Source organism: Cupressus sempervirens, chromosome 2, assembly GCF_028749045.1.
Source record: "Cupressus sempervirens isolate cs-2001-9-10 chromosome 2, ASM2874904v1, whole genome shotgun sequence".
Taxonomy (NCBI): domain Eukaryota; kingdom Viridiplantae; phylum Streptophyta; class Pinopsida; order Cupressales; family Cupressaceae; genus Cupressus; species Cupressus sempervirens.
Window position 1 is genome coordinate 162264975 of NC_143119.1, and position 23159 is coordinate 162288133.

Genomic DNA, 23159 nt, shown 5'->3' on the forward strand with positions numbered 1-23159 from the left:
GCTCAATGTATGCATCTTTCTCTACCTCATGTCTGCCATCAAGACCCATGCATTCCTCAATTTAGGCTGTACTTATATCCTCATGAACTTGCCTTTTGACTCTAAATGAGATTCTAATTCAAAATTCATTTCTTCTTTTCTCTTTCTTAGGTAATATTATCAAGACTCACTTAAATATTAATCCAAAACTATGATAACCTCCTTATTCACAGGAATAGCCAACTTTGACAAATTTTGATATTCCTAAAAGGTTGGAAGATTTTCTCTTTTGATATCTGTTATACCACTTAGCAATTTTAGTGGCAGCGATTTCATTTATCAGTTCTTCCATTTCTGTGTCCACTAGGTTGCTTCCAATCCTTCCACTTTTCCAAAATGACTCCTTGTATTTTACCTGTGCAGTTCAAACCCACTGGAGTGCATACAATCACTTTCTAATAAAATGAATTGGATTAGGTGCAAAAAGCAACCATAATTTCTGACAAGCAACGAAAAAAGCTGACATGCAACTGAAAAAACAGCCATACAACTTAAAAATCTATGACATGCAACTAGAAAAGTTTACATGCAATTGAAAATCTCGAAATGCAACCGGACAAGTTCACATGCAATTGAAAATCTTAACATGAAACTAGAAAAGCTCACATGCAGTTGAAACCCTCACGGGCTTAGCAGGGTCATATATAACCATATATTATCACAAAGTGATTTCTTACCAATTAATTCTAGAGCTGTCTCATGCAAACGAATATAGGTGGAATCCACACGTCCATGTAGCTGATCGAAGTAGAGGTTACAAACTCAATGGATGCATCTTTCTCTACCTCATGTCTGCCATCAAGACCCATGCATTCCTCAATTGAGGATGTACTTATATCCTCATGAACTTGCCTTTTGACTCTAAATGAGATTCTGATTCAAAATTCATTTCTTCTTTTCTCTTTCATAGGTAATATTATCAAGAATCACTTAAATATTAATCCAAAACTATGATAACCTCCTTATTCACAGGAATAGCCAACCTTGACAAATTTTGATATTCCTAAAAGTTTAGAAGATTTTCTCTTTTGATATCTGTTATACCACTAGCAATTTTAGTGGCAGTGATTTCATTTATCAATTCTTCCATTTCTGTGTCCACTGGATTGCTTCCAATCCTTCCACTTGTCCAAAATCACTTCTTGTATTTTACCTGTGCAGTTCAAACCCACTGGAGTGCATAGAATCACTTTCTAATAAAATGAATTGGATTAGGTGCAAAAAGCAACCATAATTTCTGACAAGCAACGAAAAAAGTTGACATGCAACTGAAAAAACAGCCATACAACTTAAAAATCTATGACGTGCAACTAGAAAAGTTTACGTGCAATTGAAAATCTCGAAATGCAACTGGACAAGTTCACATGCAATTGAAAATTTTAACATGCAACTAGAAAAGTTCACATGCAGTTGAAACCCTCATGGACTTAGCAAGGTCACTGTGCTCTAATACCACTGAAATATCCTTGCTATTTTATTTCTGATTTAACCGATACCGTTTTCATTATGGGGGCTTCTTGTTCAAGTTCTTTTGCATATTGTCATTGTGTTTCATATTCATTATCAATTATCGGCTTCAACAACATGATTTCTTCCATAATCTTTTGATTCTTATGGACACTCATAAGCTTGATGACTATCTCCACATTAGTAGTAAGTGAAGCTGCTACCCCTTCCTCTCCCTAAATGTGCTCTTCCTCTAAAGGTATTTCCTCTTCCTCTAGGACCAAATCATAAATTTCATTATAAGAAGCACTAGGTTCCACTTCATTACTTTGCTATCTTTTATCTTCAGAAAACTGTCCTCTTCCTTGAATGGATGTTCCTCTTCTTCTAGTGTTGCTCTACTGCTTTCTAGTTAGTTTCTCCTCATCTCTTAAGGCACGCTAGTAGGCATCTTCTATTGATCTTCGTTGAATCATGTTAATCTCATCTTGAATATAAAAGGAGTCCATTTGGATATCTGGAAGCCTTTTCCTCATCATCCACAACATGACCAGCTCAAATTGAGGCAATAAAATTCTTCAATATAGGCTTGCACACTCAATTCCTTTCACCTTATAATTTACTACCCCAACAAATTAAGATGATAATCAAAGAGTAAACATTTTGATTTTAACTTTGTAACCATCTTATCCCAGGATCGAATTTGTACCTTTCATTTCCTTCTTCAATCTATTTGCATGTGTTTCCACCAAAGGAATATGTGATTGTTGATCTTGGCGATAGCTAACTTCAACCTCTGTGGGTTGTCTACTTATTCAAATTCAAAATATTTATCCATCTTTGAAATCCAACCTATTAAATGTTCTACATTCAAAATTCCACTATACAATGAAGTCTCCTTTTGCAGTCGATTTCCAATTAGAGAAATGGTACTAATGGAGAGTTCATTCATTGACAATCTTCCTTGTCTAATAGTTCAAATGCCGTCTAGAGTTCATTCATTGACACTCTTCCTTGTCTAATAATTCAAATGCCGTCTCTTCATCTTCATTTACACTGTCAACTGTTATACACCCCACTTGTGTTGTTTCCAAGGCCTCTAACCTTGCCCTACTTCCCTTAATGCTTTACAAAATCCAGCATCACCATGAGCCATCATGATTTTTTGATCCTCTTGCAATTATAGGGCTTCCACTACTTGTAACAAACTCAAAAAACTCCAAATTTTGGCCTACTGTGTATAAAATGATGCTGCCTAGAATTACATACTTGAAATAAATGACTAAAATCTAGCAGCCAACACAAACAGAAAGAACTTCTTATTTGCCAAGTCTGACCTACATCCTTTCTCAAAATGACAAAATTCCAACAGTTCAAAATTGAGGTACAAAATTACCTACATAAGATTTTAAAAGGAATGCAAACCTCATACAAATTAACAGTTAATGACGACAGCCAGAAATTAAGCTATAGGCCTTACAGGCATAAAATAGAATAGGCATGTAACCATCAAAACATACAGAATCAGTTCACAGGCCTCAAAATCCACAAGTCCGTTAGTTAACCCCATTAGTTCTCTATCTTCTTCAATCAACTAGCCTCCTCTAAATATTCCACTGGCTTCATTTTCCATCAATATGTCTAATGTCACCGATACTTGGGGTTGGACATTCTGGGGACAATTAAAGGCAATCAAGAGGCTACCAGCTAAGAAAATTGATGCTAGAATGAATTGGTGACTAAACACATGAATCATTTTTTTTAAAGTAACCAATAGACCTGACCTTGTGTGCTGGATAAGCGCGTAAAATTCCCAAGTGAAAAAAACCACCTAAAAAGACTAGCAAGAGTCTACACAAGATGGTCCATGACTCAATAAATTTTCAATTTGGAAAATAATTGCCTAGTTATTATGTGATGGCCAGCAGAAGGTGGTACAAGAATACCACAACCACAACAATCCAACCATGCAAGCATAAAAAAGAATTATAAATGCCAGCAAGAAAGGAATTAGTGTTAGGGGGTTGATTTGAATTATTTAAAGTCGTGAAGAAAACTATAAGAAGATCACCATGAAAAGAAATCTTGCAACCACAAACTAAAACAAGGAAACCAATGAAAAAGGGAAAAAAAATTGTTCATGCAGGATCACTTTCATCCCAAATGCTCATATGAGCATCATGAATTGTACAAATTGACATAAAAGTTGTAATTTTGTGATTGTTGTGTTCCTTATATGCATGTCAGTGGTTCTCTAAACTTAATTCCCAAAATAATGTATAGATTTATAACTGTTATACATTCTTTGAAGGTGCATACTCCCCTCTTGAATCTTGAAAAATCAATATAGCCAACCCTGAACCAGTAACTTTGTAGATTCTCCCCATCAGCCCCAAATTTAGGTCCATGGCCCATCCCCGCCCCCCTGCCCAAACCCAATCTCCAGACCCCACATCCCACTGTTCTGAAAGTCTGTAGAACTACGGAATTTTCTTTTCAACCCAGTAAAAACAATAGACATTTTTTTTACATTGACTAAGACTACACATTTAAAAATATGTAAATTCTGTATTGCAAACTATCAATAAATTATCTGAACAGAAAAGACAACTAAATTTCATGACACTGATATTTGTGCATAGATGAGGTGTAAAATTGCCATTGATTGTTCAACCTCTGGTTTGAGATGATCTTGTACATAATTATTTGACATTCAAAGGTAATTTGCAGTACATTCAGCGTCAAATGAACTATATGAATTTAACATCAAATTATCTCAATTGTAATGAGGAATTCACATCTTCATTTAGAAACTAGATAATCACCGACTGTCAAAACACTTGGCTTATAATCTTCAGTTGTAAAATAACTGCATGAAGACTGAAGAGATTGATTATCCATTTTTCTCAACAAATTCACAGTTCAATAGAAGTATTGAATAAATCATAATATCATTTCAGGAAAGCATAGGAGCTTAATTTAAGTCAAGAGAATAATGACTGGGCCTTTTGCTACTCATAGAATAAATATTTGGAAAAATTCACAGGTATCTGTGGCTTGAACTAGTCAGTAGTCATTTCGGAAACAAATCAGCAATTTTTTTTCCCATACTTGGGTACAAATCCCAAGGCACAAGAAAATTGCTACAAAATCACAAATATTACGATTTAATCCAGATCTTGGTGTGAAATGTTAAAACCTGTTCTTTAATGATTTTTCAGGTTTTTTTCTTACCAAAGTTTTCTAAAATATATTGATAAAAACTTCATATGTTTGGTTTGCTGAATCAATCCCATGCATGATTTTTGTATTTTGTCTATACCACTCATTCACCACAAACATAATCAGGTAAGATGAGATACATCTCCAGAAAATAAAACCCACCATCTCAAGCAAAACAGAGTGAGTACATATTTAGGAATACTCCTTGGCATCAAACTTGCATGATGTTAACATGGCTAAAATAATTCAGAGGATCGAATAATCAATAGTACCAGGGTGTGGCAGAAAATATTTCACATCGATGACAATTAGGATATTTGGAGACCATTTGCATTTCCAAAACACATCCATAGTCTTAGGCCAAAAAACATAACTTAGCAGAAAAACTCTCATTGATGACAATTAGCACATTTGAATATTATTTCCATTTCAAAAGAAAAGGAATACTGTTTCGAAAACAGTACAAAATATGAGCTTTAAAGACGCAAATCTTTCTAACAATAGATCAGCAGATCAGAAAGCTAAAATGGCACGATTTGCCATCCCCGTAGGCCATCTTTGACCTCAGGGAAAATAAAATTCTTCTACTCTATTCTATGATTGGAGCCAATTTTCTTTTCATGTTTTTTTTTAAAAATATATTTTGTTAATTTTATTAAAATTTTGTAGGGAATCAATTTTCCTTTGGAAATGAAATATATTAGTTTTATTAAAAAAAATGGTTAATCTAATTTTACCAAAAGAAATGTGAAATATCAAATTGCTAATTTTATTAGCATTTCAAGAGGAAACCAATTTTAGAAAATATTGTGAAAATCTTGGTAATAGTATGCACTTATCACACTAATACCACTGATATTTGTAAAACTAGAACTATCAAAAAACCTTTAAATGGCATTAACCAAAAACAAACAAGAAGAAGAAGAACCTTTCCATCACTTCCTTATAAACAAATAAAGATGTCCGTCCAATTAAAATTCAATAACAGAATAGGGTTTTGAGTACAGACCCCATCAAATTAACGCGAAGGTGTAGACTTAGCTCGGTGAAAAGCTCATACATCTGACCCAAATCCGCCGCATTGCCATGAGAATACAACAAAGTCATCTTTGCCACTGGATTCCGCACATAAATCGCCACGATTTCTTGTCCTCTTCTCGTATGCAGTTTCAGGACATCCACATTCTGCCTGTGCGGCACATTCGTCATATTCAATGCTCCGGTATCTTTGTCAACGGTTATCTTATACGTGGGTGGATTTGGCGGAAAGAAGGCGAATTTTGCAGCCACGGTAGACGTAACTCCACCCATGGTATCCAAATTACCTCAAAGCTTTGAAATCCACCTTCTCAGAACCCTAGAAGCTCCATCCAAGCCTCAATAATCTATCCATCTCCCAGGATTTTCACTTCTACAGGCTTCTTGAACCTCCCTCCTGTACATAAATCGCAATTCCTCTGACAGATAATTTGAGACTGCAAGAATTTCTGCAGCCGATGGATTTAATTCAAAACACCAATTACCTTGAATTTGCAGGGCAAACAGCTCAAATTATGGCAGAAAAAGTCAATTCACGGCCTAAAACTCAAACATAATAACGATTCCAGGAACATTCTTGAGAGAACTCCTTCAATTCACATAGATCGTCCGCCAGGATTTACAGAGATCAGTCGTCCATCTGATAAGACGGAAAAGAATAGCAGACGTGTGTTCTTTTCTCTCTCCTCTTACTGGATTCTCTCCCCAACGGTTTCTCTCTCCTACTCTCTCTGGATAAAGATGTGATGCATGGCAAGTGGGGCACCTTTAGACTTTAGGTGTGGGACATATTTAATTAATTAATTATTTATTTTATTAACTTTAGGGCAACGTAATTAATTTTGATAGCGGCATCAAAGTTTGTGAGTGCGTGCCATCATATAAAATGATGATTGCGTATGGGAGCAACAATCCCGTAGATTTGCAGTACGGTATAATATTTTAGTGGATGGGTGGGATCCGTGACACGTGTCGTATGACTAGAGGACCAATGCTGAATTAATGTGGGACCCGCCACCGAGACGTGCGGCCACGTGCTGTGTGGGCGCTAACTTCAAGTGGGCAGGGGTCACTTCTCGTCCTTACAGGCTTCGAGTTTAGGATTGTATTTTACGTTGTTTTGAGTATTTTAGGAAATTGTTTTAACTCTGGTTAATTTATGGGATGCGCTCATGATACCATGTGGGTTTAGAGTCAACGTTTCAATTAAGCGAAGGGATCGTGTCTCTCTCAGGTTTGTTTGGGACTATTTAGACTTTTGAATAATCTTCAAAAAGTTGCGTGAGGGTTTTTCTGGTTGTTGGTGGGCGGGTGGTGTTAAGGTGGTTGTGGTGTGGTATTTTTGGGTGGTTTTTGGTTTTGTTTAGTTTTATTTAGAGGTTGTGGTTATGTTTGTACTTATTTTGTTATGGATTGTTGGATATAGCTATTCTTTATAGCCCACAAAATGGTATCATATTCATAGATTTTTATATGATTTTTGTTGGTTTGATATCACTTTCAATTCATATATTTTTATATGACTTTTTGTTTTTGGTTTTGTGTCAATTCCAAAAATTCTATAAAAATGTAAACAAAATGAATGAAAATATATTTATATTCATTTGTGTTATTCATTGTCTTTTATTTTTGTGAAGAATAGTAGCATTTTGTGTGGAGAATAGTAAGAATAGTCTATTTGTGTGGAGAATAGTAAGCGTACAATTATGTGTTGAGAATAGTTAAAATCTCCTATTTGTATATTATTATTGTTACTATGAGATATTGGTTTTAGTCATTTAATATGAGTCATGTATATATTGTCTATTTAGTGTTCAACATGTACGTGTGTTCGTATTTATTAATTTAGTGAAACGTAACATTTTATTGTATTTGTTGTTTAAAATTTAAAACCAAATATTATGGTTATATTACAATTTCATTAATAACAAGTGCCACGTTTTGCCATCATAGTTATAATGTAGTTTTAATTATAACTAATAGAATAAATATGTCATTATAGTTAATATTTAATATTTTATTTTATATGTTATAATAGATAGTTTACTTATTTTCTTCAATATAATAAATATAATATTTGAAATAATAATAAATGATATCAAATTATTTTTACCATGATTAGTTTTCAAAGTTTTAATAATAGGAGTATATAATTGATTTCATACAACTATAAACATTATATATATATATATATATATATATATATATATATATATATATATATATATATATATATATATATATATATATATATATATATATATATATATATATATAGGTTCACCTACTTACAAATTAATATTTCAACATAGAAGCAATATCAATGTTTACGGAAATGGTTGCGATGGACGCTCTAGTTTGCTCTGATAGGGCCTGCGTGCCCTAGCTCGACCTGGTTCTCGTTGCCTCCCTTTGGCGTTGAGCTTGCGTTCGGCTTGGGTGTGGCGGTTGAGGGGACGTGACTAGCGTACAGGGGGTTTGTGTTGTTCTTGACCACGAGATTGGGTCTGTTGTGAGGCGTCGGGGTTTGCTGTGGCATCATGAGTGGCTGCCCACGGCTGTGCGGGATTGAGGGGCCTTTGTCCCTTCTTCCCCTTGCTAATTTGCCAAGCCCGAGCTCGGGGTTTACGGGGGATCTTGGGGTCGCCTTTGCCCGGCCTTCTGGTGAGGATTTGGTAATGGGTGAGCTAGGTTCGGGGGTGCATGTCAATAGTAAGGGTTTGAAGGGCAATTCCCAATCAATGGAAGGAGAGCCCTCTTCGAATGGAAATTTTTGACTTCAAAAAATTAATGGATGTTTACAGAAAGCTGAGGTTCGCCCTATTCTTGTCGTTCAACCTGAACAGGTTTCGAAGGATGTCGAGTATTGAAGCAATCATGCTCTTATATGCAAATTTTTGGGCCTTCGTCTTTCATTACCGGTGTTGGACTCTTGGGCCCGTAGGGTGTGGAATCCAGAAGGAGATATGGAGATTCTAATTGCAGCCAATAATTATTTTGTGGTTATATTCTCTTGCATGTCGGATAGAAATAAGGTGTTTGAAGGTGGCCCTTATTTCTTTAACTAGGTGGGGTTATTTATCAAGCCCTGGCACACGAGCTTTAATTTTGCTGAGGAAATCCCCTCTCGTGTTCCTGTCTGGGTTCGCCTGCCGAGACTGCCTCTGGAATTTTGGAGGGAGGATATTCTTCATTCAATTTCGATGCTTCTTGGAAAACCTATGGGATCGGCTACTCAGACGCAAGATCGTAAGGTAATTTCTTTTGCTCGTATTTGTGTTGAAGTTGATTTGAATAACCCATTGCCAAATTCTATGGAGATTTGTATGGGCTCAGTTTCTTGGATTCAACAGTTGGATTACGAGACTCTCCCATTTAGGTGCACAATCTACCATGAGTATGGTCACCTACTGCGTCGTTGTCCCAGATATAAGAATCCTTCCTTGGATACCCCAGCTCCCCCTAGGGAGGACAAGGGAAAGGCTAGGGCTTCCAATGGACCTATTGACAATGAGTGTTTTACACAGGTTAAATATCAGAACAAGGGCAAAGGTAAGAAGAGAGCCTGGATGGACGGACAGACGGATGACACCTTTAACAGGTTTGATGCTCTAGGTAGAAGGTATCCCAGTTGAGCCCTCTTCTGAGGCCAATATTCAGCAAGAGATTCATGAAGATGTAATGCAGAGAGAGGATCGGCATCTTAATACAGGTGACCTACAGGCCGAGCAGTTAGATATGGATGTGCCTCATCCTGCTCAGATTATTGGGGATCTTTGTGGAGCACAGGGATCAGAGGGACCAGCAGGGGTGTCCAATGACTCTCATTAGCCTAAGGGGGCATATGGCTCTGGTAAAGGCAATAAGGCTCCTCTTGTTTTAGGCATCCATCAAAAGCCCTTCAAAAAGGGGCCTCTAGATAAGCCGATAAAAAGTGGTAGAAAGACTGATCAAGAGAAAGTGAAGATAATGGTTGAAAATTTGGTGGAGTCTGGGTCAGTGCGTCTCATTGATTCACATTTCTCTCACCCCCATAAATGATTGTGATATCATGGAATGTAAGGGGGTTGAACAGCATCCCCAGGCAAAAGGTTGTTCGTAGATTAATTGAATCTCAGTCTCCTAATATGGTTTTTATTCAAGAAACTAAACTTTCTTTGGATGGTTTGGCCAAGTGTGCAGTGTATATCTGGCCTCATGGCGCTTGGCAGGGGGTGGGTGCTTTGAATAGTTCTGGAGGGGTGGCTTGCTTCTGGGACCCAAGGAAAATCTCCCCATTATGGTGGTTATCCAGTCGGTCTTCCATTTCTTTGATTGCCACTAGCTTTGAGAATGGTGAAAGGTGTTTCTTATCCAACATTTATGCTCCAACGGACTTTGCAGGTAAAGTTCTATTATGGACCCATATTAGATTCATTCGCTCCCTGGAACCTTTTCTTCCATGGATTATGGCAAGAGATTTCAATGCGGTCATTAGCCTTGAGGAAAAAAGAGGCGGGCTTGCTAGGCTAGATCAATCATCTAATCTACTCAGAGAAATGATTGGCTCTTTATTTCTCATTGATGTGAAACCAAATAATGGAGTCTTTACATGGAATAATCGGAGATGCGGTGGTGAGGCTATCTTGGAAAGGCTTGATAGATTTCTGGTTTCCTGCTACTGGATGGACAACAGGTGGACTACCAGCTCTAAAATTCTTGATTGGAGGGGATTGGATCACTGGCCTGTTAAGCTTTCCATCACTTCATACCGGGTCACCAAGAATCCTGCTTTCAAATTTTAGTTGATGTGGCTAAGAGACTTGTCTTTACCCGATCTAATGGTCGATTGGTGGTATGAGGGGATGCCGGATCATGGTACGGCTATGTATACTTTCAGCAAGAGACTTCAGCATGTGAAATACAAGCTTAAGGGATGGAACAAACAATGTTTTGGTTATCTACATGTTCAGAAGAAGGCTGCCCAAACCAAGCTAGATAACATCACCCGCCAGATTCGGGACCTTGGGTTGAGTTTTGAGAGGAGTGAAGCTGAGGTTCTTGCCCTCAAGGAGCTGGATGAATGGGAACTTCGAGGGGAGATTTTTTGGAAGCAAAAATCTCATATTGATTGGCTTCAGGAGGGGGATAGGAATACTGCTTTTTTCCACAACTTCGTTAAGGCATGACGACATGGGAATTCTCTATCCTCTCTTGTCTTATCTGATGGATCCCAGATCTTTTCCCGTGAGGCTTTCTCTAGGGAGGTGGTCAAGTACTTCTCTGCTCTCTTTTCTAGGGAGGAGCTTGGAGCTAGGCCTGAGGAGTGGGACATCTTGGAGTGTATCCCTCATCTTGTTTCTGCAGATATGAACGAAACCCTTCTAAATCCTATCTTGCTTCCTGAATTGGAGAAAATTGTGTTTAATATGAAGAAAGGTAAGGCCCCTGGTCCAGATGGGTTTTCGATTGAATTTTTCCAAGAATTTTGGGAGATAATAAAGTATAATCTTCTAGATGTGGTCCAGGAATCATACAGGAATAAATAGATGTTGAAGTCTCTGAACTCCACCTTCTTGGCTCTCATACCTAAGAAGGAAGGAGCTAATAGGTTGGATCACTTCAGACCCATAGCATTATGTAATGTGGTATATAAGATCATCACCAAGCTAATTGCAGAAAGGCTCAAGCCATTCCTTGGCTCTTTGATTTTTGCGGAACAAGGTGGCTTTGTAGATGGAAGATAAATTTTGGATGGAGTTGTGATAGCAACAGAGGTAGTCCACTCTATGGCTAATTCTAGGAAGAAAGTTATGTTTATAAAACTTGACATGGCCAAGGCTTATGATCGAGTGAGTTGGGAATTCTTACAAAAAATTCTTTTGACTTTTGGGTTTGTGGTGGAATGGGTGGAATGGGTTCTTAGCTGTGTGACCTCGGCCTCTTTCTTTGTACTCATTAATGGAGAACCTTCTGAGTTGTTTGGGGCCTCTCGAGGACTTCGGCAAGGTGACCCTTTATCTCCCTATTTATTCATTATTATGGCAAAAGGGCTTGGCAAATTTTTAAAAGCTCAGGTTCAGCAGGGTACTATCCATGGATGGAGTTGGAGTAATAACCTTCCTTCTTGCTCTCATCTTCAGTTTGTTGACGATACTGGCCTTATGGGCATGGCTACAATTAGTGAGGCAGTTAACTTCAGGAAAGCTTTGGATATCTATCTAAAAGCCTCAGGTTAGAAAATTAATGAGGATAAGTCTTCTATTTATTTATTTAACACTCCTCAGATTATTTAGAATAGGATTGCTAGAATTCTTAGATTTCAGATCGGCTCACTCCCCCTGATGTATCTTGGGATCCCTTTGGCCTTGGGTGCTCAGCGGAAGGATTATTGGCAGGGGATTTTGGATAAATTTAGAAGTAAGGTTAGTCATTGGACATATAGATGGTTATCTTCTGCTGGGAGATTGGTTCTACTTAAGACTGTGGTGCAGTCCCTTCCCATTTACAGGTGTTGTGTCAAGGTTCCTCTGTCTAGTTTTGTGAGAGACTTTGATGTTGTTTCTCAGCAATTCCTCTGGTTTGGTAATTTGCTTTCCTCCAAGTGGAGTCTGGTTAAGTGGGAATCTGTGTGTAGGCCAAAGCATGTGGGGGGCCTCGGGCTTCGGTTGATGACTCTTGTTGTCACTGCGTTGGCTGCCAAATTATACTGGCGTTGGTGTAATAGCCAAGATCAAGAGTGGGCCAAGATTATTTCCCATAAGTACCTTCCTAGTGCAGGCTGCTCCAAGGTACCACGACTTCCTTTGATGGGGAAAGGCTCCTGCATTTGGAATACTCTTAAGAGGGGACTCAACTTGTTAAGGAGGGGCTTTCTGGATTTGTAACAGCGGTTCAGATTCTTTGTTTTGGCAGGACTCATGGAATGGCCATCCTCCTATTCTTTCCAGCTTTCCCCAACTTCTTCCTCTTTCCCAATCTTTTGTTGATGCTGGTTGGCTTAAGGTGGAGGATTTTAAGACTGTTAAATGCCTAGGCAATGTTGAGATAACTTGTTGGAAGGATCCTTAGGAGTGGCCGATGGGTGGATCCGTTGAGGATCGGGCTCTCCTTTCTCGTGTTTTGGAGGATAGGTTGTGTAGCTCTCTCAGTGGGAGGGACAACCTAGCTTGGAGTCCAAGTCCAAGGGGTAAATTTACAGTGGCTCGAGGATATGCTATTCTGGACAAGAACCTTCATGGTTTGGCTGAAGTGTACTGGTGGAAGAAAGTTTGGAGCAGCTATCTGTGGCCCAAGTGTAACTTTTTCTTATGGTTGTTAGCTTAGAGGAAATGCCTTACTTGGGAGACTTTGTGCAAATGAGGTTTTCAGGGTCCCTCGATTTGTGTTCTTTGTTTGCAAGATGAGGAGTGTATCTCACACTTGTTTTTTCTCTGCCCCTTCTCGAGAGAGATATGGCATAGATGGTGGGAGGCTTGGGGTCATGGTTGTATTCATGCTAATTCCCTTATCGATTTCTGGGAGAGCTTGGGTCGACCTCCAGCAAAGACTTCTTTCCTACAGGTGGCCTGGTTGGTCGGCCCGGTCTTTATTCTATGGAATCTTTGGCTGGAAAGGAATCGTAGATCTGTAATGTCAAAACTGGCAACTCCCAATTGTGGAAGTTGATTCTTAATAGGCTCTAGGAGATGATATATGCAAAGTGTGATATGGCAGTTAATATTGATTCTGGGGATCAAGGTATTGTGAGGAATTTGCATCTAAATGATAGCTGGTGGGGAGGCAATCCAAGCAAACGATCGAGCCATGGTAAGCAGCGGGTGTGTAGAGATGGGAGATGGTCCCCTCCCCCGATAGGTTTCTTGAAGATCAATACAGATGGGTCTTCTCGGGGGAATCCTGGGCATGCCGGTATTGGGGCTATTGGTAGAGGCGATGATGGTGGTGTAGTGTTTCTTTTTTCTGCTTACAAGGGTCAACATTCTAATAATTTGATGGAGGCTTTGGCTATTAAGATTGCTATTGAGTGTGGCCTCTCGTTAGAGTGGCAGAAGATCATTTGTGAGTCTGACTCACAGATTGTTGTGGATATGTTGCACAACCAGAGATTGGAAGATGTTAGTTGGCAACTTGCCTCTGTAGCCAGACAAATTCTGGATCTTTGTCAGTCGCTGGACTCTATTGCCTTCTGTCATATCCCTCGGGAATCGAACAGAGTGGCAGATTGTCTGGCTAAGTGGGCGTCTATGAATGAGGGTAAATGGGATATTAATAGTAGGGAAGCGCTACCCACTGAGTACCGTGAGATTATTGATCATTTGCTCCTGGAGGACAGATGTTTATAGTGTTGTGCTGGGCCGTTTGGCCTTTGCCTTGTATCTTGATTGTGATTGAATAAATTTTTACCCCTCTTTTTCCAAAAAAAAAAAAAATATCAATGTTTACTTTTGTTTTTACAAAAAATGATATTAGAGGATCTGTCTTTAAATGTTTTATTCCAAATTACACAAAAGAACTAGTAAAGGATATGTAGAGTTTTTTTAAAAGAAAAACATTAGCATACTGAAAAATAAGTTTAAAATGCAATATGGAGGAACTCCAAGAAAAGGGCTCCTATAAGACAAAACAAATTGAGCCAATCATATAATTTATATAGTTTATAAAATATATAATTAAATAATTAAACTTTAGAAAAAAAAACCTTTATTTCAAAAATAATTATATGTCATTGGAATTTTGGGCAAACTAAATGCAATAGTATTTGCCTACGGAAAGTACAATAAACATAGTCAATTTTTCATCTTAGATGCAACATTTAACGTGAGTCATGAGATATATTGTTATTGTTATGAAATAATGCTTTTAGTCATTTAATGTGAGTCATGTATATATTGTCTATTTAGTGTTGAAGATGAACATGTGATAATATTTATTAATTTAGTGAAATGTAAAATCAAACACATTTTATTGTATTTGTTGCTTAAAATTGAAAATCAAATATTATTGGTTATATTACAATTTCATTTATAATAAATAAACATAGTCAATCTTTTCATCTTAGATGCAACATTATTGATTTTCGTATATGTTTTGAGCTAAGTTTGAATTTGTCATTGTAATTGTTTATTCTTAATTGAAAACTCAAATTGATTGGGATCATGAAGAAGGTTTATAATTGCATTTTTATAATGATTAAAAGAGTTGTTGATGAGTAGAGGGTGCATATTTTTTTTTTTTTATTTAATTGGAAGACTCGGTCCATTATATTATGAAATTTATTTCTATAAAGGTGGGCCACAATAGCTCAATCCATTGATGAAATAGAAAATGAAAAAAAATCAAAATATGTTAAAGTAAATTAGTTAAATCATAATGACCAACAATCTAATATATGCTAAAGAGTTTAACTTAATTATACTACAAAAATCAATACTAAAATTTAAGTGAATAAAATAAGCATACTTAGCTCTAGATTAATTAAAGATCTTGATGCAATAGATGTTGCCAACTAAAATGACAATATAATGCAATATATGACTTACCAGACACACACCTTAGCACTAAGAACTTTAATAGATATCACTCTATTTCACTTTTATGATTACACAATTCAGATTGAGTAAATCTCCACAATCCATAAGTTAGTCAATGTGTGTGTTTGGATATGATTATGTGGGATTTTAAAACATCAATGTTTTAGATCACACTTTTTATCCATCATCAGAAAAAACCTACCTAAGATATCATCTTGATGATGGATTGTGAATGCTAAAATAACTATCACAATTGAATCCTCAAGCATGCAGCACAGTACATGTTGATCTAAATCCAACTCATAGATCTTAGCTTTAGTAAGATTTTTCCTATTAGCTTAATTAATTCTAATTAACTAAACTAACCGACCATCTAATTCCCTCATAAATTCTACCTACTAATTAGTTAATTGATTAATTAGCATGATATCTTAATTTGCCTAATATCCTAATTCCTAGCTTCATTAGCCTTTTTTCACAATTTAAAATTAACTTGAACACATGTGAGCACATTTTTTTAATTTTAAATTATCTCCACCTATTACACTTTCATAAACTAGTCACCATATCATTTTCTCTTTATTTCCCACCACTAGCCACATGGCTTATAAATGGCCATGATACAAGTCGCCTTGAATCATCCTACTCTTACATCTTGTCCACCACTTCACATTATTGTTGTTCTTGCCAAGGTTGCTCACACATTTGAGAAAAAGATCATCTCTTGCATGATCAACTCTCTTGCCACTTGTCAACCACCTCATCCTCTCCATATATTATTATCCCTTCACTCCCATTCAATCGCAACCATCCATTTCTCTCCAAAAATATACAAATTGAACATTTATCTGATACATTTCATCCACTTCCATTGCATTATTATCTAAATAGATTGATATTGGAGTTTATTTGTCATCATTGTGCTATTATATTAATATATTCCACATAGGAATCCATTTCTATCACAATTGAGCATTTAAATTAGCTTGCATATATTAAACATATAATCTTATTTAGTTAGAATATACTTTTATCTTAGTTTCATATCATAAAATCCATCCTAGCGACCATACATCCTTAGGATACATCATTTAAACTCTATTATAATGTTGAAAGGAGAGAATTCCACATTATGAATTAAAAGAGAAATCAAATGGAGATGAGTGCATTCATTTTGACTAAAATGCATGTATGAAGTAGTATGTTTGTATTGACATTCTTTTATATTTATTTCTATTAGTAATTAGTGTGTTTACTTCGTATACATTTTGGCATGCTTGATGAGACTCACATACCTTTAAAATTGACAAAATAAAAAAGAGTTTTTTCAGAGATTGTAGGTACCAATAATGGATCAATGTCTCTATCACACAATGGCATCTCTATTATGAATTAGCATCTTCTCCCTATGGATTAACCCTCTCATTTTTTGTTTTTTTTTTAATTACTCTTTGTGCTTTATTTATTTCATCTAACATTTTGTTGCAAGAGTTGTTATATGTCTTTTTATGTCTTAAAATTTAGGTTCTTTGGAGATTTTATTATTATTATAGATAACTCTAGTTGTAAGTTCCTAATAGTTTCTTGTAGGTCTGGATTTGTGTCTCCGTCAACATTTCATCACATGTGCTCTTTAGCACCCATGACCTACATCGACATCTTTGTTTGGTCAAAATTAAGGTTTACACTTCTTTCTTTTTTTTCATATCCTTAAAGAGACCCCAAAAAAATGAAATATCTTTGAAATTCCAAAAAAATGTTGGAAATTGAATGGAAAAGTGAGATGTTGATGGGGGGGGTTGAATCATGATCTCTAAAAAATTTACCACTTCAAACATAGACTTTATTGAACTTTATTCACCACAATAACCTTATTCATGCATCATCAATAATAACATGTAATAACAGATCTAACATCTACTTGCATGAATGAAACACATAAACAAGTAATCAACACATGACACAAGATTTGGTAACACATAAACCCTCCAAGCTGAGGGTAAAATTGTGATGGGATGACACCCACAAAATCTTCACTACTGCAATAGCAAAGTGACTATTAGGGCTATAATTTGATCAATTCTAATGATCTACTCTATGAGGGGTCTACTTTGTTAAAAGCTAATAATATTATTAAGTCTACCTTTAAACTTCACAATTAAGTGAGTACATTGTTAAGAGATTTACAATAGGCTTGTTAGGACCACTTTGTTAAGAGATTCACCTGATACACTTGTTAGAATGTAGCAATACCTTAATCCTTTGATCTGCACTAAAATGTTGATAACATATCTTCTTTATCCAATGTGTAAGTACCTAGATGTGACTAATCTTTAATATTTCCTCATTACATTGCTCAATTGCCTTACTCCTTCACAACTTGTTGATTTTCCTCTAGCTTCGCATACACACATTCCTCTAACTCACAACAACATTTTCTATCTTGAAACCCTTCTTTTATAGCCATCTTAAGAAGTTTCTAGATCACAATCAATGATTAGGATTCATCCTTATTGCCTCTTAATCCTTGCTATTTTTTGATTGGTCCATCATATTACATAGGGATTAAGGATACGTAATCATAGGCATAATTACCTCCTTGATTAGCTCCTCAAACTTAGAAACATGATTCATGCCCAGCTGATCAGAATATAGTTTAGGAAGATGCAAAGGATGTTGGCACAAGAAAAAATGGAAAATAACAAAATCTATTTTTTAAAGTATTTTCCATGCTCTAGTATTTCACATTTTCTAAGGCCTCTAGGGCATTTTTGGGGTTCGGTAATGCATTAAGCTTAAACCTTTATCCATTAAATGTAGAACTATAGAATATCTTTCCAGAAATTATGACAATTCGTGATTTCGAGCTACGAGTAGAAAGTTATGACATCTACAAGTAGATGTGATTTTTAATATAGAATTTTGCAGTTTTCATAGTTGTTAGAGTTTTTTTTGTAATTAATTATCTTGTGGACTCTTCATTTTCATTTCCAAGGGATAGTGGTGACCCTTGGGACCCATCAAACTTGAATAAACTCTATTTTTGAATTGAATTGATCACTTTATGGCTTGCAAAAATATCTATTGTTGCATTTTAATTGCTTTCAATTAAATCACAATACCATAGGTTCTACACCAAGTATTGTAATCTGAATTCTTAATTCAGATCATTGACAAAACAATTTTCATATGATTTTGTGCCATTCCAAACTCGCATACTCAAACTATGTAACTCGACACTTATACTCCCTGATGCTCGACCATGCTTGGCTCTTCATGTCATCCCTCGATATGAACTACACTTGGCCTAAACTATTTTATCTCTACATTGCTCGGCTCATATAGCACTAGACTTATATGATTTGTCATCATCTAGATAGCTTGATAACAACTAACTACTCGATGACTGTTGAACTTGTATACTTATGCTCTTTATAGCTTGGCCTATATTGTGGCTCAATCACAGTGTCGACCGACCAACTTTTCCTTGTGAATGACTAAGTATTTTTCACTAATAGATAATACTAAGATTTTCTTTAGTGTTAGCAATGTCCCTCTTTAGCACTAGTGGTGAAAACACTTATCAGGCTCAAAATCTGACATAGCAAAATCTTCAAAAAATTCAACTCTCCCTTAGGGTGTACTCCATACTTGTAGCTCAGTCATCATGTATTATATTGTAACTTACTTTTAAATTTAATATTTTCCAAAAACTTTTTGTGCACCTTTGTCTCCTTATTAGTCTATTTCTCCCTACATAACATGTACATTTTTTTCTTTCAAAATCTTCATACTTTCTCCCCTTCATATTCATACTTTCCATTTTGAATACATTATTGCCCCTTGTTTTTGTCACTTATGTCGAGTAGTGACATTCAATTGTGGACTAGGGATTATACCAAAGTCATTCAAAATGGGTGGTGCAATCTCATGACAATAGTCATTTTATTATCCCAATCACTCTTGAGTGTCTCAAGAACTTTTCATTCAATCCCCAATCTAACTGCAAGACCCACCATGTTGTCTACTATTGACAATTATTGACTTTGTGTTAGGTCTTTAACAACCTGTAAATGCCTTTATATCACTTCTAAATGCAATAGTACAAAAATAGCAATATGTGACTAAAAAAACCACTAAAATTTGTATATATGTGACTAAAATCAGTCACGTGACTAATAGTAGTTAATATCCAGTCATTTATAATGCTACTAAATTTACTACTAAGTGATTTTAGTCACTTATTTAATCACTGATTTTGATCATCAATTTAATCACATATTTAGTCATATATTTGATAGTTGATTTTGTCACATATTTAGTGGTATATTTAGTAGCATATTTAATCACATGTTTAGTATATTTACTCACATATTTGGTAGTGTATTTAGTATCATATTTAATAGTATATTTGGTCTCATATTTAGTAGGATATTCAATAGCATATTTAGTCACATATTTGGCACATATTTGATAGTGTATTTAGTAGCATATTTAATAGTATATTTGGTCACATATTTAGTAGCATTTTCAATAGTATATTTAGTCACATATTTGGTAGTGTACTTGATCATAATAGGGCATGATGAAATTGAACCACCATCCTCCTACTTGTAAAGTAGGTGCTCTTCCATTGAGCTAGCACCCTTTAAAGAATACATAATATATTATTATTTGTTTCATTTCATTCTCAATATAGCACCCAAAAAGGTTATATACCAAAGAGTCAAAGCTAAGAAATTCACATTTCATGTACTAGGAATTTAAGAATAATCAAATGAAATCTTACACCTCAACAACTATTTGGGGCCATAGAGACATTATAGCAACTATCATTGTATAGAACAAAAAATTATATATAAAATTCAACTTCAACTGATCAAGAGTGACAAACATTAAAACTGAACCATCTTAATGAAGAACACCCCTATAATCTACCTCATCACCCTATACATGTGAAAGGAATTCAATTAATGATAAGCATGAAAATCATATGTAGAAAGAGATACAGAAACATAATGTAATTTTCTTTAAAACATATTGACATCAAGACCAACTCACTTTTACAATTTGAGCCTCCTAGATCAAGTGTCAAGATTTTAAATGACTACACATAAGAATAATAAAATTTAGTGAACTAATTAAGAAGTTCAAACAACACAAAATTGAATTCCTTCAATTGAGACATTGACTGAGTAGAAGTACAAAAAGAAATAATTAAACAAGACTTCCATTATGGAAAAATCAGCATTGATATAATTTGAAATGGAGAATATCAAACAAATGGGAAAAGGGAAGTATAAAGATTCTACAAAAAGCAAGCTTGCAAGAATAAAGTGTAACACACCTCCTTCTGAATGGGAAGTTGGTTGGTTCTCCTTTGGAATTCGAAGTAATGGCGGTGCTTCTCCTCAAAAGGAGCCTATCAAAAGAATAGCTTCTAAAATATCAATACTAAATTCAAAAGTAAAATGATGATTCAGAAAAATATCAACACCATACATGTATAAAGAAGCTAGTTGCAAGCTTACCACTCCTTTCTCGAGCTTGGCAGCTTGCATTCCAAGATTTCCAAGTCTTCTACATGGATCTATCTACTCTTATGGAGCTTCCATCAAGGAAACTGGAATTTTATCACCAAAAGTATCAACATATATCATGATAAGGTACAAGAAAAATTGTGATATCTTGACACAAAAATGAGGAAGAGAATCATTAGAAGAAACCTGTAAAAGTGTTCTAATTCCAATTACAAATTTTATTCACCCTCTTCACCTTCACCAGCTTCATTAACTTCCAAATGCAACAGATAATCCCATCCTAGGACATTCATCTCTGAAACAAGAAAATGATATGCCTGGACCATAATTATTGGGTTGCTTTCTTTCATTAAGAAGACAAAGATTTGGAAATGTAGCTTTTGACAAATGCATGCAAATTCAAATACTGATTCCACTTGTTTTAAGACAATGGACATTAGTATGTTCAAAAAAATATAACTAACATTACTTATGAACATAAAACAATTTTCTAGCAAAGTAAAATAAAACTTACTTAAACATACAATCTATACACCCAACTTAATAGAAATATAAATAACATATGAACTTACCATTTCCCTAGGAGAATCACCATATTAACTCATGATTCGGTTAGGAAGAATTCCATGATTTGTGCCAATGTGGATTGCCCTTCCATATTTCTTGCATTTCTCTACTAGATGAACAAAAACCTACAACAAATTGCAATATATGTAAAATATTCAAAGTTTAAACATTTTAATCCATATCAAGCAAATCTCTCAAACTACACTTGTTACTAACTGTTGTAAAACTAATACCAGAGAGAGAGAGAGAGAGAGAGAGAGAGAGAGAGAGAGAGATCTTACCTTCTCAATCTATTCCAGCTCCTTCCGATAGTCTTCTTCAATGTATTCTAGCTTCTCAAATTGTGTGTAATTGTCAACTGCAATAAAGAAAAAATAGGTCATATGCTATCCCCACCAAAGGAAAATGTTTACTCTAATATTTTTAATACCAACAAATAATGTTATCCAAGATATTACATGTCCATTTCATTTTTTTTGAACATGTGACTCATGAAAATTAGAATCATCCACAAACAAGATATTCTTTCATGTCATGTCACTCTTGGTCCCTTATGCATTGTAGTATTTTTACACCCATTATAGATAACATATATGTTATGATCTTTGATGGATATCTATTATTCTAAAATTGAATGAATGTTCTCCCTCTTCATCACCCATATGTTAGAAGTTGCAAGGATCCTAAAAATGGTCTATGTATCAAGGTTAAGTTCAAACTTGAAACATGAATCGTTGCATTTGGAATAGTATATAATTGTGACATTTCTCTATCAATTGCATATGGTGACCGAACTCTACGAATGTGCAAAAGTTTATAGTGTATACAGAGCAACAAAAAATAATTGCTATGTTGGATAAAATATATGAAGCAACATCGAAAATAAGAAGCATTAATGTCACCAATCGAGCGCACATATGCAAAGAAAAAAAAGTAGAGTACATATTTTTGTGCTTGGTACATCCTAATACCCATAGAGTACACAATTTTCTAGTAGTCTAGATTCCACAGAAAAATCCATCTTTATACTAATTTTCTTGTTGTAGAAGTTGTATACTTCACAAAACTCTTTTGAACCTTCATGGCAAATGAGTTACAGTAGTGAAGAACAAAACATTGGACTAAAATTTTTTTGTAAACTTTGGCACGTGGTACCATCCTAATATGTGTAGATCATAAATGTTGCCAAAAGGCCACAAATAAGGTCCCACAGTACTGATACAATCCACCTTTAGTGATGAGGATTAATAACATTTCTGTATTAGCATAGCATATTATATGCCTAAGGGTAGAATTCACAAATATTTGTCCACATGGAATACATAAGAGTGTGAATATGTAAAACAAATAGTCCATTCACAATACAATTGTTACATACTATATAGCATAGAACTATATCAAGAGAACTCAAATACCCTAATAGAGATGTGACGTATCTTGTAATGGTGGAACTAGTTTATTGCATGTCCTAGACCCATCACCATACAAAGAAAAAAAAATTGGGTATAGGCATCACTTCATGTAATAAAGATGAACAAATGAGCTGCAACAGAATAAGACATATCAAGCATTAGACAAGTACTACAAACAAAATTTAAAAAGTGGCCTTCACTGCTGGGCTCTTATGGAATTTGTCATGGTTTTGGTGTTCAACTCCAAAATTACATGCATACACAACTATATTAAAGGTACATAGATGGTCGAAGATTCACGCTCAAACGCAAAATCTCCAGGACTAACAATAGTTGAAGTGGACGGATGGTGATATTTTTTCTTAGGTCGTAACTTCTGTAAA

General features: G+C 35.5%; 2 protein-coding genes across 2 annotated transcripts in view; one reads left to right on the forward strand and one right to left on the reverse strand.

Annotated features, from left to right (window-relative positions):
• The window catches only part of LOC149571548 (uncharacterized), a 43216-nt gene extending 36708 nt beyond the window's left edge, over positions 1-6508 (reverse strand). Inside the window, exon 1 of the mRNA XM_089813065.1 lies at positions 5717-6508. Coding sequence (XP_089669191.1) covers positions 5717-6018 — 302 coding nt within the window. The 5' untranslated portion in view covers positions 6019-6508. The remainder of the gene's footprint in view (positions 1-5716) is intronic.
• A 3364-nt stretch (positions 6509-9872) lies between these two features.
• Positions 9873-10529, forward strand: LOC149571549 (uncharacterized). Its single transcript, XM_089815704.1, has one exon. The coding sequence runs from the start codon at positions 9873-9875 to the stop codon at positions 10527-10529; it is 657 nt and encodes a 218-aa protein (XP_089671830.1).
• The last annotated feature ends 12630 nt before the right edge of the window (positions 10530-23159 follow it).